This window comes from Megalops cyprinoides, chromosome 10 (genome assembly GCF_013368585.1).
Source record: "Megalops cyprinoides isolate fMegCyp1 chromosome 10, fMegCyp1.pri, whole genome shotgun sequence".
NCBI lineage: Eukaryota > Metazoa > Chordata > Actinopteri > Elopiformes > Megalopidae > Megalops > Megalops cyprinoides.
The window spans coordinates 6,993,636-7,010,819 of record NC_050592.1 but is presented as its reverse complement, the minus strand read 5'-3'; the positions used below and the strand labels follow the sequence as shown (position 1 = coordinate 7,010,819).

Here is a 17,184-nt window from a genome sequence, read left to right as displayed (position 1 = left end):
CACTCTCGCGCTGTTTGGAATAGCTGGTAAGAAAGCAGTTCATTGAATTTGCACTGACCTGCAAAAGGCACTTTGCAATTGACTGAGAGCGAATGGATGAAAACTGTTGTTTGTTAGCAGTATTTGCATAAGTGCTCACAGAAAGTTTAACTTTGGTCTGCATGCTAAAACTGAATTATCAAGATGCAATGGGTCCAACACTGTAAACTGCAGTGGAGCAAACCACTTGGAATTGTGGGAAACATTTAAACAGATAATATTATTGTATCTGCATCCTACATAAGCAAGGTACTTTATTCTGAAAAAGAACATTTATGTAAACCATAATAACATGTTTTCATACAGTAATTTGACATGATCGCACATGACACAGGATGACACAGTAAGTTCTGTCAGTAGGCCACCATCTTCTCTTCCTATCTCTATTCCCATCTCTGCTATTACATCTTTGCCCCTCTTTCTCACAGTTGCCGCGCCTGTGGAAGATGATAAGATTGTGGGAGGGTACGAGTGCAGGAAGAACTCTGTGCCCTACCAGGTATCGCTGTTCACAGGGTACAACTTCTGTGGAGGGTCCCTCATCTCCAGTCAGTGGGTGCTGTCTGCTGCTCACTGCTACAAATCGTGAGTACAAAGAGCGAGAGGTTTTTTTTCACAAGATACTGTGGCCCATCATGGTGTCCAAAAGAGACACATCTTTAAACATTGCCTTTACGTTTCATGAACAGTACTTGCCTCTTTTTTTTTCCAAATACCACATTTTTCCCCATACAGATATCATTGATTTGCTTGAGGTTGTGTTTGGTATTGTCTTATGAATTAAATGTCACTCTGGACAAGAGAGTCTCTATTAAATGACAACAGTAACTTTAATTTCACCACTTGTCCTTTTTTTAAATAGGCAGGCAGTTCACATTAACTGAAAACAGCATCTGAAAATGAACGGTATGGTGGTATATACTTGGACTGCTTCAGTATTAACTTTCCTAACCCGTCTTTGACACACTCAAGCCTATTTTATTTTTGGATTCACATGTCAGGTCTGACGTTGAAATACGTCTCGGAGAGCACAACATCTGGGAGGCCGAGGGCACAGAGCAGCACATCTGGTCCGTCAAGTTCGTCCGTCACCCGGAGTACAACCCCCGCACCCTGGACAACGACATCATGCTCATCAAGCTGAGCAAGGCCGCCACCCTCAACAGCTACGTGCAGCCTGTGGCCCTGCCCTCCTACTGCGCAGCCGCCGGGACCCGGTGCCTGATCTCGGGATGGGGGAACATCCGTGACAGCTCCAGCGGCTGTGAGCTCATCGCCTCTGTGGTCGAATTCTGTGATAGATTCTGTGACAGTGAATCTTGATCAAATTTGGATTGAATGAGGATTGAAGCTGATCTCCCTTTCTCTGCCCTCCAGCAAAATATCCGGAGACCCTGCAGTGCTTGGATGCCCCGGTCCTCAGTGATGACACGTGCTTCAATGCCTATCCCTTCCAGATCACTTCTAACATGTTCTGTGCTGGTTTCATGGAAGGAGGCAAGGACTCCTGCCAGGTAATAGTCTCTAGTGACATTGTCTAACTGAGACAATATCTCAATAGCACAGAGTAACAGTGCATGTAGTGGAACAACATACTGACCCCCATAATTTCTCTCTCAGGGCGACTCTGGTGGCCCAGTGGTGTGCAATGGTGAGCTCCAGGGTGTTGTGTCCTGGGGTCATGGGTGTGCCCAGAGGAACAAGCCTGGTGTCTACGCCAAGGTCTGCAACTACAACTTCTGGATCCAAGCCACCATAGCTTCTAACTGAGCAGCACAGAATGTAGTAAACAAAAATAATGGGATGAGGAATGGACCTGATGAGATCAAATAATAAAAAAAACATTTGAGTGTGTTTAGTAATCTGTTCTGAGTGAGTCACTGTTACAGAAGATGTGTTGTTAACCTATGACTTAAGAAAATAGAAAGTAGATGTGTATCAAGGCATGATTAACTTCATACCACCAGAGGGCGCCATACATTTTCATGATGTGTTACATGGAGCATAGAAGATAAAACTTTTACTGGAAACAGGAGGCAACAATGAATTCGAAAGACTTTGTGGAATTTTGTGCCTTGTGATTCAGCAGGCAAGTAGCCTCCAGAGATCTAAGGCTGTGGAAACAGAAAGTAATGAAAACATAATGAAGCATTAACGCATACACTTTTAAAATAAATGCCTGTACCAGAAATTCAAAATACTTCAACTTACATCTACATAAAAGCTTCATTACACTCAGTCCCATGTGTGCACCACACATTTGCCGTGATAAACACAGCCTCTCTTGCATGGGACATCATTTCTGAGGGTGCAGTCTATATTTTAAGCTACCTTCATTTATTGTTTTTGCACTGTGAATGGTGTTTATGTTAAGGTTCAAAATGGTACCCTGCACACATGGCCACTGTGTCTCTCACATTTGCTTTCAGCAAGACTTGCAAGAATAACAATGTTATGGGTTAGGTTATGGGGACTTAAAAAAGGACATGTAGGTGGTTTTGCACTTCCCATTAACATACTGGCTGGTCTTAAAATGAACACCTTTGTCAGAATGGTCTGGACACCACAGAAAATGAGGGACTTGGCAATATGATTGGCACTCATGTGAAGAATTAGATGTTCTGAAATGAATTGCACTCACTGTCATCCCCCCCACGGTATATATTAAAGTACACTGCACTGAATGAGACTGCTATCAAGGTTTTGTTAATCACAGACAGAACTTGTGCCTTATGTTGTTTCCCACGAGCATTAATATTTGAAATAGAAAATGCGATAAAGTGCACTCGTGCCGTTTTCCCAAACAAGCTACTTCAGCTGAAGTATTTTTGCTATATAAATGGATAATGTGTTAAATATGAGGTATATCAAATTGCCCTGTGTAAGGATGTCTGTCAGGCATACAAATAATGCAAAGTAAAAAGATTCAAATTCAAACTGACATTGAGTAAAAACATGCATATAAGCTAAAGTATGCTTAGCGGTGGGAGGAAGGCTGTGAGGTGAGGGCAGAGGTGCAATGATTGTTGGTGGGAGGGTCTGGATATGAGGAAAACTGTCCAGTAGGCTGGGAGTGAGGGCTGGATACTGTCTTTTGCTCTGGAACTTGTGTAGTCAAATTTATCTTATGAACCTAATTGTCTGCTCTTATGTGCACATATACAATCACAATATGGAACTCCAGAAGATGGATGTTAGTTAAAAAAAATACCGGGACGAAACAATGAAATAATTACATATATTCCAATCTAGTGATGATCAAAGACAGGCTGTGGAAAGTCCTTATATCTCAAGTGAAAGGGAACTGTCTGAAGCTCAGTTATACTAATCCTGAGTATAGAATCAGGTGTACTATTAAAACACATTCAGCTTTTTACCATAAGCCCATTCCCTTTCTTGCTGAGAAATTTGAACGCAGCCCTGTGCCGTTGGTTTTATGACGCATGTCCCAGGTTCTCTGACGTGGTGTGACTGGGGGAGAACAGCATCTGGGAGGTCGACCACATCGACAAGCACATCTGGTCCAACGTTTCACCCGGAAGTCAGCAAAGCTTTTGTGTGTGAAAGTTCATTACTTTATGAAAAAAGGGAATAATGAATGTGGACTAATTTATCATACCGCTTTTCACCTCATTGACTCCATGACAATCAAATTTTACAGACAATACAGGGTGGAAAATAAGGTGAATCTGCATATTGTTTTTTATAACGCAGGGACGTGAGTCACTGACGAGCACAAATTTATGATCTGAGATGCCATTTTTAGGGTGGGAAGTTAAACCAAGGTCTTGACTCACTCACCATGGTCATCGGATTCCAGTGGTGCTATCACAGGGAGCAGTGGGTTCCCCAACATCCTGGCCAAATTCTTCATGTGGCTCATTGCATCTGCCTTTTAATTCTCTCCTTGTCTAACTGGCAAATCAAATCCCACCCTCTTTTTCCTAGCTTTGTGATGCTATGTGTGGTGAACGTTCTGGTGCAATAGGACTGCCACGCATCACCCACTTGAGTACAACACATTGGTGTTGGCTGAGATGCGTCATTCTGCCAAGAGATCTTTGAAAGGGATAAACTGGGCTCTATAAATGCAATTCATCATCTTTGTTTTTATATGGTGGACATGGATGATTGTACTAAAATTTCAAGTCTATACAAACGTCCCTCAGTATTACCGGTCCAGTTTGGCAGGGGATCAGTGTATGAAATGTTTCCTTCCACTGTCAACATCATAAATCCACGGCTCTAGCAATACAATGGTGCCCTTCTGTGACAAGAAGTTCCAATGTGTCTTCAAAATGCCTTCACAATTATGCTTAGCTACACCTACCATACCTATACCTCTCTGTGCCAATGGAGGGTAAATATGATGTTTAAAAGAATGAGGACCTTGCATAAAAACTGTCACATGCCAACACATGTGTCTCTGCCAAGTTCTGGAGCTACAACTCTATTATGCATTGCACCATGGCCTCCAGACAAGACACACAAGATGTGGTATAAACAGACTGATATGGCCAAATAAGAATATCTTGGCTTTTATTTGTCAATTTTTTTTCACAAAACTGTACTGTGAAAAAAATTGACAAATAATGTTTTCCACACAAATGATGTTTTCCAGTCAACAGAGCTCACAGGCCTTTTGTTGTCCAGTGGTTGAAGAGAAAATACCTCAATAAAGGGATTTTCTACCAGCAGAGGGTGCCACACAGCATTTGGATGGCTACTACTTTCATTTAAAGGAGATTCTCAGACAAAGTTGATATTTCTGTAAAATAAATAAACAAAATAAATAGATACATGAGGACAGATGTCATTTGTTTCGGTATTTTTGAAAACTTATCTTGTTTAAATGATGTTTTTACAGGTGACATCTACATTGACAAAAATACATAAACAAACTTCAAACAGCAACAAGACAAGCTTTTGTGTCTTCACCAGTGAACATATAACAGTATTTTGTTTCAAACTTTACACTCAAGTCATTGTCATTTTGCAATATCATTGTTTCACAGATGATGATGGCTTGTTAACTCACACAAACTTTTTTTGGGAAAAGCTGTGATTTTTTGTGAAAACCAAACAGAACCTCAACATTAAATATCAAAACAGAGCAAAACAATACATAGAGATGTAAGTACACCTCTTCCTGAACGTCCATGAATTGGTTTTGTAATCGAAAGGTTGCAGATTTGATTCCTTGCTGGGGCACTGCTGCTGTACCCATAGGCAAGGTTCTTATCCCAGATTAGCCTCAGTAAATATCCAGGTATAAATGGGTAACATGCAAATGTGTGACCTATGTAAGTTGCTCTTGACAACAGCATCTGCTAAATGAAAATAATGTAATGTAATCTTAACTGTTCATATATCCCACAAACTTTTTTGAGAAAGAATTTTTTTGATTATATGCTTTATTCACATGTGACAACACATTCAGTTATTTTACAATTTTACAAAATAATTTCTTCTCCAGGGCATCTTAGTGACATCAATGCCACTCCTAGGTATACAGTCTGTACAATGGAGGGAATGGGTGAGAGTGATGTGTCAGAGTTGGAAGCATGCAGCTGGTTAAGCCTATGGGCTGGGCTTAGAAACACTTTCTGTGACATATTCCACAGAAAACAAATAAACATACATATATAGTTCGCTGCAAGTTACCGCAAAGGGGTAATTCATAATTTGAACAGAATAATAATCATGTGGGTCTGTGAGCAGCTAATGAAAATACATTGAGTGTTGTGATTTAAGAAAATATTTTGAACTGAGGGGTGAGATCAAAACCATCACTGTTAATTTCAGGCTACGTCCAATAATAAAAAAAGAGATAAAAATGAAATTTTGATATAAACTGGCAAACAAACTGTGAAGAGAACTGAAAGGAGAAAAATCTGGTTGTGCCTTTTCAGCATATTATATAATGATGACAAATTACAAAACAAGGGATTATCTATTGTCAGGTTGGCCAAGAGATATTATATAATAGTAGGAGCCACATTTTTGATCTCAGATATAACAAAAGAACATGACAACGTGATGTTTTTCCTGGGTGTGGCCCTTGATCTTCTCCGCCACAGTCTTTCTCTCAGTTCGTTTTTTGCTGCCTATTAATTATGAAACAAGTCATATTATCAGAAAGCAATTCCTAGAAAATTTGTCAAAAAGTGTTTTACAGAAGTTAGTGATGCAGAAAATATTTGTGAAATTACCTGAATATTAAAAAGGAAAACAGCCACAGAATGTCTAAGTTGATGAAAACAATGATAGAAAAGGAATGTTAACAACGAATATAACGAAATAAGTACAAACAAAATAATACACATAAGATATGGCAAGGAGGTGAATTCAGCTTGGTTCGCCTTGTATGTTCTACTACTTACATTCAGTTTAGGGCAATGTGCAGGCAAACACATTTTGTCTTCATAGTCTTGATTAGAACAGGTAGATTCAACCTAACGTGATACACAGCAGATCGGGAGCTGAAGCGGTTTGGTAATAAAGCATTACATATTTATGACTTCATATATCAAACGAAAAACTACGTCTATTAAGATGAAATGTCGGTGGAAAATGTAACCAGGTCAAGGGTCCCGAACCTCTCTCCGTGATGCCCTTCATCTTCATTTGGCGCTCCTTATTTCAAAACATCACAACGCTTTAGGGATTGTCGCGATCGACAGGTATGCGAAATTATTGGAACATGGTTTCAATGACGCAGCATGTGACGACAGGATCAATATTTTTGGATGGGCGTAGTAAGTAAGGGACACACGAGTAGCATAGCATCAGTCATAGGCGTGTTTCACTTGCCTATAAGTACCCCAGCTGCTGCCGCAGCTGCCAGATAGAAACTAAGCTTGTGCTAAAGGGAGAGTGATTGCTTACTCTCGGATTGCTTAGCTAACTTGAAGAAGTGCGAAGCCTTTACACAAAAGCCGGAAAAAGGTAAGTGGTAAACTACATTCAAATTTTATTTTTTGAGAGTGTAGTTCACGTGTTATGATATACATACATGCACATATATATCCATTATATATATATATATATATATATATATATATATATATATATATATATATATATATATATATATATCTGTTTCAACAGTATCTTAAGTTAGCTAATGTTCATTATTATAATATGTTTTGCTGTGGATTGAGAACGTTAACAGTAGCCTAATGTGTAGTTACGATGGTCTGCCTTTCTTCAGTATCTCTGTAAAACTGTTTGTTACAATTTATAAGCAACTCTGCAGCCCAAGGGTTTTGGTGATACCACAAGAAATCACACATCTATTCGGGGTACTGATATGTCCTGTTATCTTCACGGAATCGTGTATTTGTTATGCTCATGTTGTGGCTGGAGTCGGCTGGTGTGTAATTCAGCTAGCAAGCTTCATTAGAAATGAATCTAATTAATCAAAAATGTTTTTAAAGAGCTGGAAACGAATACCAAATAATCTTAACAGCATATGCCGTTTCCCACATTTCGATTCTACTAGGATTATTCTCTTCATAGCTGTTAAGAGTAACATCAAGGGGCAGTGTGTACTCGTATAATATTTGGGGATGAATTAAAAATAATGATAAAAATAAAAACGTTTTAATGTAACAAAATAACAAAGGACCATCTTTGGTTTATGTTTGAAGCGTCCTATCATCCTTGAATGCTGGATGACTGGGAAGTTACTTTTTTTTTGGATATTTTCTTGTTTTTAAAACAAAAAACGTATCGTTAAAAAACGAAAGTAAACAGTATCTTTGTCGGTTGGAATTTTAGAACCTAACGGTGCGACATTCTCGTGGTACTTTTATGACTTACCCCCTAGAGACCATAAGGCATGAGAAGGCAGAAGACATGAGATAGCATAAATTGCAGATACTGATAACCTAAACAAGACTTGGAAATACATAGAACACATAACCATATTTTAAAAAGAAAACGAGGAACTCTTTATCAGTTCCAGTGATAGAGACCTTTTTCAGTCTCTCTTGTCAGAAAGGTTATTTAAACTTCTGTAATTTGCCTTGAACAAATGCATCTTTGACGCATAATCATTTCCCTCTCTATCCAGGTAGCTGCTTATTGAGTAAAATGGAACTAAAACCTGTGCTACGGAAGATGGGCACTGTCGGCCGTGCCATAATCACCATCCTCTTCACCCTGGTGGTGCTGGGAGTGATGATATGGGCCTATGTCAAGGGCTTCCAGCTTGCCACCTCCAAGTTTGGCATCATCTCCTTCGGCTTCTACGGCCTCATCCTGGGACTCCATGTCCTGCTGCAGAGTCTGTTCGCTTTTATAGAACACCGCCGCATGCGGGCTCGGCGCGAGCCCTGCAGCTATACCAAGACCATCGGCCTCACCATATCTGCTTACCAAGAGGACCCTGCCTACCTGAGGGAGTGCCTAAACTCTGTCCGTGCCCTGCAGTACCCACCTGAGCTACTGAGGATCATCATGGTGGTGGACGGCAACACGGACGACGACCTCTACATGATGGAGATGTTCAAAGAAGTCTTTGCTGATCAGAACCCTGGCTGCTACAGGTGGGAGCACAATTACCACACCTGGGACCCAAGGCCACAGGAACAGCAGGAGGCAGGAAATTCAGCTGGGGACACGGGCGTAGGGGTGGGACAGGAAGACCCCCAAAGGAGGGAAGTGGAAGAGCTGATCCAAAACAAAAGATGTGTTTGCATCATGCAGAAGTGGGGTGGCAAGAGGGAGGTGATGTACACGGCGTTCAAAGCACTGGGATTATCAGTTGACTATGTGCAGGTGAGAAAGCAGAGGCTTGACGTAATCAATTAAAAACATCTTCAACACATTTGTCACCCTTTTTCATGATAGCATTTTGCTAACAGCAGGTCTTCTTTGTCCTCTGTGTCTCACAAGGTGTGTGACTCAGACACCAAGCTGGACCCGCTGGCTACAGTGGAGCTGTGCAAGGTGCTGGAGAGCAACAAGAAGTACGGGGCTGTTGGGGGGGATGTGATGATCCTCAACCTGAAGGACTCCTACATCAGCTTCATGAGCAGCCTGAGATATTGGATGGCTTTCAATGTGGAAAGGGCCTGCCAGTCTTTCTTCAACTGCGTCTCCTGCATCAGCGGCCCCCTGGGTAAGAGAAACTAGAACACACGGAGACGGCAATCAGTGGCTGATTTGAACAGAAACCAGTGTGTTTGCATGCCATGCTATGTTAGCACATGTCATGATAACTGTTTTTCCTGTTTCCTCTTCCTCCATCTTCCCCTTTCCCCTCTTTCCTCTTCCCTCTTCCCTCTTCCTTCATACTTCCTCAGGTCTGTACAGGAATGACCTCCTACAGCAGTTCTTGGAGTCCTGGTACAATCAGAAGTTCCTTGGAACACATTGTACCTTTGGGGATGACCGCCATCTGACCAACCGAATGTTGAGCCTGGGCTATGCCACCAAGTGAGTGTCACCCCTCAGCTTATCCCACCATGCATTCTTGCCACTAATCTAAAAACTGGAGCACTTTGGTAATCCAGCTGCAAAGTCCAAGTGTGAAAGAAAGGCTCAGGACTGAGAAAAGCCGCTCCAGTCTGCAGTAAAGAAATCAACCGAGCACCTGGTCTTCCTCTTTCAGGTACACAGCTCGCTCCAAGTGCTACACCGAGACCCCGGCTCAGTTCCTGCGTTGGCTGAACCAGCAGACGCGTTGGACCAAGTCCTACTTCCGCGAGTGGCTCTACAACGCCATGTGGTGGCACAAGCACAGCCTGTGGATGCCGTACGAGGCCATCGTGTCGGGCATTTTCCCCTTCTTCGTCACAGCCACCGTGATCAAGCTGTTCTGGACGGGCGGCCTGTGGAACATCCTGTGGGTCCTCTGCTGCATCCAGATCATCGGCCTGATCAAAGCCGCCTACGCCTGCCTCCTCCGCAAGAACTTTGTCATGATCTTCATGTCGCTCTACTCCATGCTGTACATGACCAGCCTCCTTCCTGCCAAGTACTTTGCCATCATCACCATGAACAAGAGCAGCTGGGGCACCTCTGGGAGACGCAAGATCGTGGGCAACTACATCCCGCTCCTTCCCCTCTCCGTTTGGGCAGCCATCCTACTGGCTGGGCTCTGCTACACCATATACAGGGAGACCAAGATGGACTGGACAACCCCAGCTAAGCAGCTGGAGATCAAGTTCTTGATTTATGGTTCTGTTGCCTATGTCTTTTACTGGCTCTTTATGATTTTTCTTTATTGGGTATGGTTCCGGAGATTGTGCAGAAAACGATCCCAAAGCTACAATGTGAGCGTTTAGGACAGCTGTTTTTTTTCAAAGAAAAGACATTAACGGCAATACTGTTTATTTATTTATTTTGTAAGCTCCTGAAATTTTCAAGTGTTATTTATTTATTTATTCATCCTTTGACAATTTCAACACGAAGGAAAACTATATATTAGAAACCTACTGTGCCAAATAAAAATCATTGACAAAAAGAGCATTAGTTGTGCCAGTGGAAGTTGTGTTGTGTAACATCTTGCTGTTTGTAAGTATGGACTTTTCTCCAGTTTCATACCCATCCATCCAACAAAGGTAGTTGTAGATGAAAATCAAGGGTAGAAGTAAATACATTGGATAACACTGGATGCCCTTATTCCATCCACTTAGACTGGAGCACAGGGACAGAAATGGCAATATTTAATAGTAATATCTTACAATATCTAAATGAATTGCACTTGTCACTAGACTTTTTGAGCGCTGAGCTATTTTTGAGTGTCCAGGAGGACAGTTGTGTATGAAAAGGAATATTGTTGAAGCACTTGATACTTCTTGAATGTTTCAACAGTTTAATTTAGCACATAGGGTTAGGGCTGGTTGACTTTAACTTTCCATGATCTAACTGCTGTTCTGTTGACACTAACACAGTGGATTTGAATACATGCGAAGCAACCATTTTCAGAACTTATAAAAGCAAGTCATTGTCTCATCTATAGTGGACCTGCAAGTTTAAAAATGGTGACTGATCATGGAAAAAAGCTTGTAATATTTGAAAAAGAAAATAGATATCAAACTGGGTATTAACACACCATTGTTTGGGATCTCATCTGTTGTAGATACTGTCAGTGGTTAAACTTGAAGGCACAAATCAAGAGGTAGTATTATCTGACATTGTGTGCAATGTGTTGAGATGGACAGGATTCCATTGTTTTAATGTTCATTTTAAAGGACAGACTGTATTTTAAGAGTAGAGGTTTATTTATTGTTTATCTTTTGTACATAATTTGATTGAATATGTAATTTTTTCCTTGTTTTAAACTGACTGAATCTGGGGACCTGTATCCATGTCGTAACTGCAAACAATGTGCGTGAGACCTACTCAGATGAGAAGGTGAATTTTTACGGATCTTGTTTAAGATTATTGTTTAGTTAATTAAAGAAGCATAGTTAGTGGGGAAGTATCATTCCTTTAGTGCTGAAATAGAAATTCATGAATGACTTTTTGGATTGAGATGGGTACATTTTGGTTTTTGAAATAAAGGGAATTCTACTGGAAACATATCTTCACAGCACAGAATGCAACTTCTGAAAAATGACTGACCTCTGTATGAGCAATAGAGTGTTTAGTACTGGAGAGTCAAATCTTAACATTGAATTCTATCTCATTTCTTGGAAAGTGGCATCCATACATGGTAAACATTGTTAATATAGTAGGGCAAAGATGAACTCAGAGGTCATATATACTACTGATCACATTAGCAATGCTCATTTTAATGGCAGTAGGAAGACTAACAAATACATATAGCAGTCAGGATATATAGTCGGTTCATGAAGGATATAGCACTGAGAAAATTGTTTAAATGTGACTGCAAGGAACTTTGAAATGATTTTTGTAATGTGTACTGTTTTTGTGTTTATTTATTGTAATGTTAGCAAAATGACTACTTTAATAGGTATGAAGTTTGCTTTGTAAATGTGTAAATATGTTTGTATTATCATTCAATTGTAGGAGAAGATTAGAGTATGTATTTTTAATGAAAATTCGATAATGATTTTTTGTAATAAAAAGTGATTCCAAAGTACATTTCAGATTGTTGGTTCTTGTGGGGGATGTTCTTTGGGGGATGTTTATGAGTCTTTATGGAAGCCCTGCCTCACCAAGGTAAATTTGGTGAAGTATTAATTGAAAAATAAATTCAGATCTGTACATTTGACCCTTTTGAAAAGTATATACCATGCATATGGATGAGGCTGGAAAGGTTATTTCATCAAACATTGTGTATATCTCATGTTGGACACTCAGTCCAGTTGTGTCACTAGGGATTGCCATTCTGGTCATTTTTTGAGCCCACACTATGGAAATATTGATATTTGCTCTTCCAATATGCTGCAGTGCTCCTTGTCCAGGCTCTTGTCATCTCAAGATTGGACAACTGCAATGCTCTCTTGGCTGGCCTACCTGCATCCACCATTCTGCTTCTGTAGCTGATATAGAACGCAGTGGCTGGTCTTAAATGTCTGGTCTTAAATCAAACAAAGAGGGCCTGCATTACCTCTCTTCCACTCCACTGGCTCGCCGTAGCTGCCTGCATCAAGTTCAAGACCTTGGTGCTTGCATTCAGAAAATCCAACAAAACCGCACCTACCTACCTGAGCTCACTGCTACAAGCCTGCTCCCTCATGATCACCGCGCTCTGCTACTGAACGGCGTCCGGTGGCCCCGTCACTTGGCGGCACAAAATCACTTTCCAGAACCTTCTCTGCCATTGTCCTCCGATGGTGGAATGAACAGCCACACTTCATACGTTCAGCTGAACCCCTCATTATCTTCAGAGAAAAATGTGAAGACGTAGCTCTTGCATGCTCACCTGAATACCTGAAACACTGCCACCTAAAGCAATGTCTTATATGGTAAACTTTGTTTTCCATAAAAAAATTCAGTCTATGGTTTCATGCACTTTTATTTCTACCAGCTAGCTTGTACCTTGTCTGGTGAACTGTTCAAACCTGGTCATGATGCACTTCTAATATTGTTGATTCCGTATGTGGCTTTTTGCTTGCGTTTTACTCTGCCTCACTTGTAAGTTGCTTTGGATAAAAGCATCTGCCAAATGAATAAATGTAAATGTAAACGTAATGTTCTGGGGTTATGTTTTGTTGTTACCAGATCGGTCAGTTGTGACTGTAATTTAGCCCTTGACTTTGAATGGGGTGCTTGAAGACAGACACCCATTGAACATCTAGATGACTTTTGTGACTTGGTTCATAGTGCTCAAATTTGAGTGAAAAGATCTTTGAACATATCAGGATTATCTGTTCTACCTCAGTACAGGAGGGAGCGGCTGTGTTGTTGCTATGTTTGGGCCACAGCAATGTTGTGTGAACTTGCGCAATCTGCCTAAGGGTGGAGTTAAACGTCAGCAATGCTGTATATTAAATTATAAATTTTTATTTTCATTGTGACACAAGAACACAGGCAGGGAGAGGCTTGGAAAATGTTAAAAAAAAGTATGTGCGTGTGTGTGTGTGTGCATATACATATGTCATACCTTTGTTTTTAAAGAGCAAATGTCCCATGATTGTATGGAAGTATGCAGAAAAAGATAAACATTGTTTGAACAAGCTAGTGTCATCGTAGGCTCTTGTGAACAGTTCATAAATGGGTCTGAAGATAAAATTTAAGAAGGTAACATCACCACCATCTTCCATGCCCTCCTGTACACCCTTACAAAGACTGCAACTGTTGTAATGAGTATGAGGGGATAACATATCATACATATCCAAAAAAAAGAATTAAATTTAACATTCTAGTCCTTACTAAGCACTATATTAACAGTTATTCATTTAAAAATGGACTACTGCAGAACATATCCCGTCTTAAATTTCAAATGTGTGTTTTGTTGAATGTGAAAACAAGCAATTTAAACATTTTGCCGCTCCTCATATGAAAACAATGCTTAAGGGTTAGTCCCGATTTACAGGTATGCAGAATTATTGTAACATATTGTCTATGACGTGGTGTGTGACGATGGCAGTACTGTTTTACAACGGGTAAAATAGGTACAGAGCCTACATGAGTACCATAACATCACTAAGGGGTGTGGTCCACTTGCCTACAAATAATCGTGACAAACGACAGGTACTTTCAGAACACACAACCTAAGAAAGAGAGGAGGAGAGCAGGTAGTTGCAGCGCATTTACATCTGAAGAAGAGAAGTAAGTAAAATATTTTATGACAAAGATATGTTGTATTCATGTTTTAGTGTGACTCGTGAATTTCCATGCAATCTTTTAAACATTTAATTTAATTTAATTTAATTTAATTTAATTTAAAGTGTGTTTAAATTTAATGATCGTTCTCCAGTTAGACACCCACTGGGGGAAAGTGGTGAATGAATACTTCATCTTTGTCGGTTGGAATTTTAGAACATAATGGTGAGGTGTTATATGCAGGGCTTCTATGGCTTGCCCACTACCATAAGGCATGAGGTAGCATAAAAGCCAGATAATGACAAATTAAGCAAGAGTAGGGAATAAAACATATAACAGTATGAAACTCTATCAGTTCCTGTCAGTCTTTTTTATACTCTCTTGTCAGAAAGGTTATTTAGCCTGTGTGTAAGTTGTCTTGGATAAATGCATCTTTGTCACATGATTTCCCTCTCTAGCCAGGTGGCTGCCTGTCAAGCAAAATGGAACCAAATCCTTTGTTACGGAAGATGGGCACTGTTGGCCGTGTCATAATCACCATCCTCTTCACCCTGCTGGTGCTGGGAGTGATGATATGGGCCTATGTCAAGGGCTTCCAGCTTGCTACCTCCAAGTTTGGCATCATCTCCTTCGGCTTCTACGGCCTCATTCTGGGACTCCATGTCCTGTTGCAGAGCCTTTTCGCTTTTATAGAACACCGCCGCATGCGAGCTCGGCGCGAGCCCTGCAGCTATACCAAGACCATCGGCCTCACCATATCTGCTTACCAAGAGGACCCTGCTTACCTGAGGGAGTGCCTTAACTCTGTCCGTGCCCTGCAGTACCCACCTGAGCTACTGAGGATCGTCATGGTGGTGGACGGCAACACGGACGACGACCTCTACATGATGGAGATGTTCAAAGAAGTCTTTGCTGATCAGAACCCTGGCTGCTACAGGTGGGAGCACAATTACCACACCTGGGACCCAAGGCCACAGGAACAGCAGGAGGCAGGCAATTCAGCTGGGGACACGGGCGTAGGGGTGGGACAGGAAGACCCCCAAAGGAGGGAAGTGGAAGAGCTGATCCAAAACAAAAGATGTGTTTGCATCATGCAGAAGTGGGGTGGCAAGAGGGAGGTGATGTACACGGCGTTCAAAGCACTGGGATTATCAGTTGACTATGTGCAGGTGAGAAGGCAGAGGCTTGACGTAATCAATTAAAAACATCTTCAACACATTTGTCACCCTTTTTCATGATAGCATTTTGCTAACAGCGGGTCTTCTTTGTCCTCTGTGTCTCACAAGGTGTGTGACTCAGACACCAAGCTGGACCCGCTGGCTACAGTGGAGCTGTGCAAGGTGCTGGAGAGCAACAAGAAGTACGGGGCTGTCGGGGGGGATGTGATGATCCTCAACCTGAAGGACTCCTACATCAGCTTCATGAGCAGCCTGAGATATTGGATGGCTTTCAATGTGGAAAGGGCCTGCCAGTCTTTCTTCAACTGCGTCTCCTGCATCAGCGGCCCCCTGGGTAAGAGAAACTAGAACACACGGAGACGGCAATCAGTGGCTGATTTGAACAGAAACCAGTGTGTTTGCATGCCATGCTATGTTAGCACATGTCATGATAACTGTTTTTCCTGTTTCCTCTTCCTCCATCTTCCCCTTTCCCCTCTTTCCTCTTCCCTCTTCCTTCATACTTCCTCAGGTCTGTACAGGAATGACCTCCTACAGCAGTTCTTGGAGTCCTGGTACAATCAGAAGTTCCTTGGAACACATTGTACCTTTGGGGATGACCGCCATCTGACCAACCGAATGTTGAGCCTGGGCTATGCCACCAAGTGAGTGTCACTCCTCAGCTTATCCCACCATTTATGCATTCTTGCCACTAATCTAAAAACTGGAGCACTTTGGTAATCCAGCTGCAAAGTCCAAGTGTGAAAGAAAGGCTCAGGACTGAGAAAAGCCGCTCCAGTCTGCAGTAAAGAAATCAACCGAGCAACTGGTCTTCCTCTTTCAGGTACACAGCTCGCTCCAAGTGCTACACCGAGACCCCGGCTCAGTTCCTGCGTTGGCTGAACCAGCAGACGCGTTGGACCAAGTCCTACTTCCGCGAGTGGCTCTACAACGCCATGTGGTGGCACAAGCACAGCCTGTGGATGCCGTACGAGGCCATCGTGTCGGGCATTTTCCCCTTCTTTGTCACAGCCACCGTGATCAAGCTGTTCTGGACGGGCGGCCTGTGGGACATCCTGTGGGTCCTCTGCTGCATCCAGATCATCGGCCTGATCAAAGCCGCCTACGCCTGCCTCCTCCGCAAGAACTTTGTCATGATCTTCATGTCGCTCTACTCCATGCTGTACATGACCAGCCTCCTTCCTGCCAAATACTTTGCCATCATCACCATGAACAAGAGCAGCTGGGGCACCTCTGGGAGACGCAAGATCGTGGGCAACTACATCCCGCTCCTTCCCCTCTCCGTTTGGGCAGCCATCCTACTGGCTGGGCTCTGCTACACCATATACAGGGAGACCAAGATGGACTGGACAACCCCAGCTAAGCAGCTGGAGATCAAGTTCTTGATTTATGGTTCTGCTGCCTATGTCTTTTACTGGCTCTTTATGATTTTTCTTTATTGGGTATGGTTCCGGAGATTGTGCAGAAAACGATCCCAAAGCTACAATGTGAGTGTTTAGGACAGCTGTTTTTTTTTTAAAAAAAAAGAAAAGGCATTAACGGAAATACTGTTTATTTATTTATGTTTGTAAGGTCCTGAAATTTTCAAGTGTTATTTATTTATTTATTTATTCATCCTTTGACAATTTTAACATGAAGGAAAACTATATATTAGAAACCTACTGTGCCAAATTAAAATCATTGACAAAAAGAGCATTAGTTGTGCCAGTGGAAGTTGTGTTGTGTAACATCTTGCTGTTTGTAAGTATGGACTTTTCTCCAGTTTCATACCCATCCATCC

The 17,184-nt window shown here is 41.7% G+C and overlaps 3 protein-coding genes across 3 annotated transcripts; all 3 read left to right on the top strand.

The window, feature by feature from the left end:
* The first annotated feature begins 364 nt into the window (after positions 1 to 364).
* On the top strand, positions 365 to 1,809 carry LOC118784383 (trypsin-3-like). Its single transcript, XM_036538614.1, has 4 exons — positions 365 to 624; positions 1,041 to 1,303; positions 1,417 to 1,553; positions 1,660 to 1,809. The coding sequence occupies exons 1-4, from the start codon at positions 365 to 367 to the stop codon at positions 1,807 to 1,809; spliced, it is 810 nt and encodes a 269-aa protein (XP_036394507.1).
* A 5,032-nt stretch (positions 1,810 to 6,841) lies between these two features.
* Positions 6,842 to 10,400, top strand: has1 (hyaluronan synthase 1). Its single transcript, XM_036538042.1, has 5 exons — positions 6,842 to 6,987; positions 8,117 to 8,823; positions 8,941 to 9,166; positions 9,351 to 9,483; positions 9,659 to 10,400. The coding sequence occupies exons 2-5, from the start codon at positions 8,137 to 8,139 to the stop codon at positions 10,332 to 10,334; spliced, it is 1,722 nt and encodes a 573-aa protein (XP_036393935.1). The 5' UTR covers positions 6,842 to 6,987; positions 8,117 to 8,136; the 3' UTR covers positions 10,335 to 10,400.
* A 3,778-nt stretch (positions 10,401 to 14,178) lies between these two features.
* LOC118784057 (hyaluronan synthase 1-like) lies at positions 14,179 to 16,903 on the top strand. The gene is made up of 5 exons (XM_036538043.1): positions 14,179 to 14,232; positions 14,685 to 15,395; positions 15,513 to 15,738; positions 15,916 to 16,048; positions 16,228 to 16,903. The coding sequence occupies exons 2-5, from the start codon at positions 14,709 to 14,711 to the stop codon at positions 16,901 to 16,903; spliced, it is 1,722 nt and encodes a 573-aa protein (XP_036393936.1). The 5' UTR covers positions 14,179 to 14,232; positions 14,685 to 14,708.
* Positions 16,904 to 17,184: the final 281 nt, after the last annotated feature.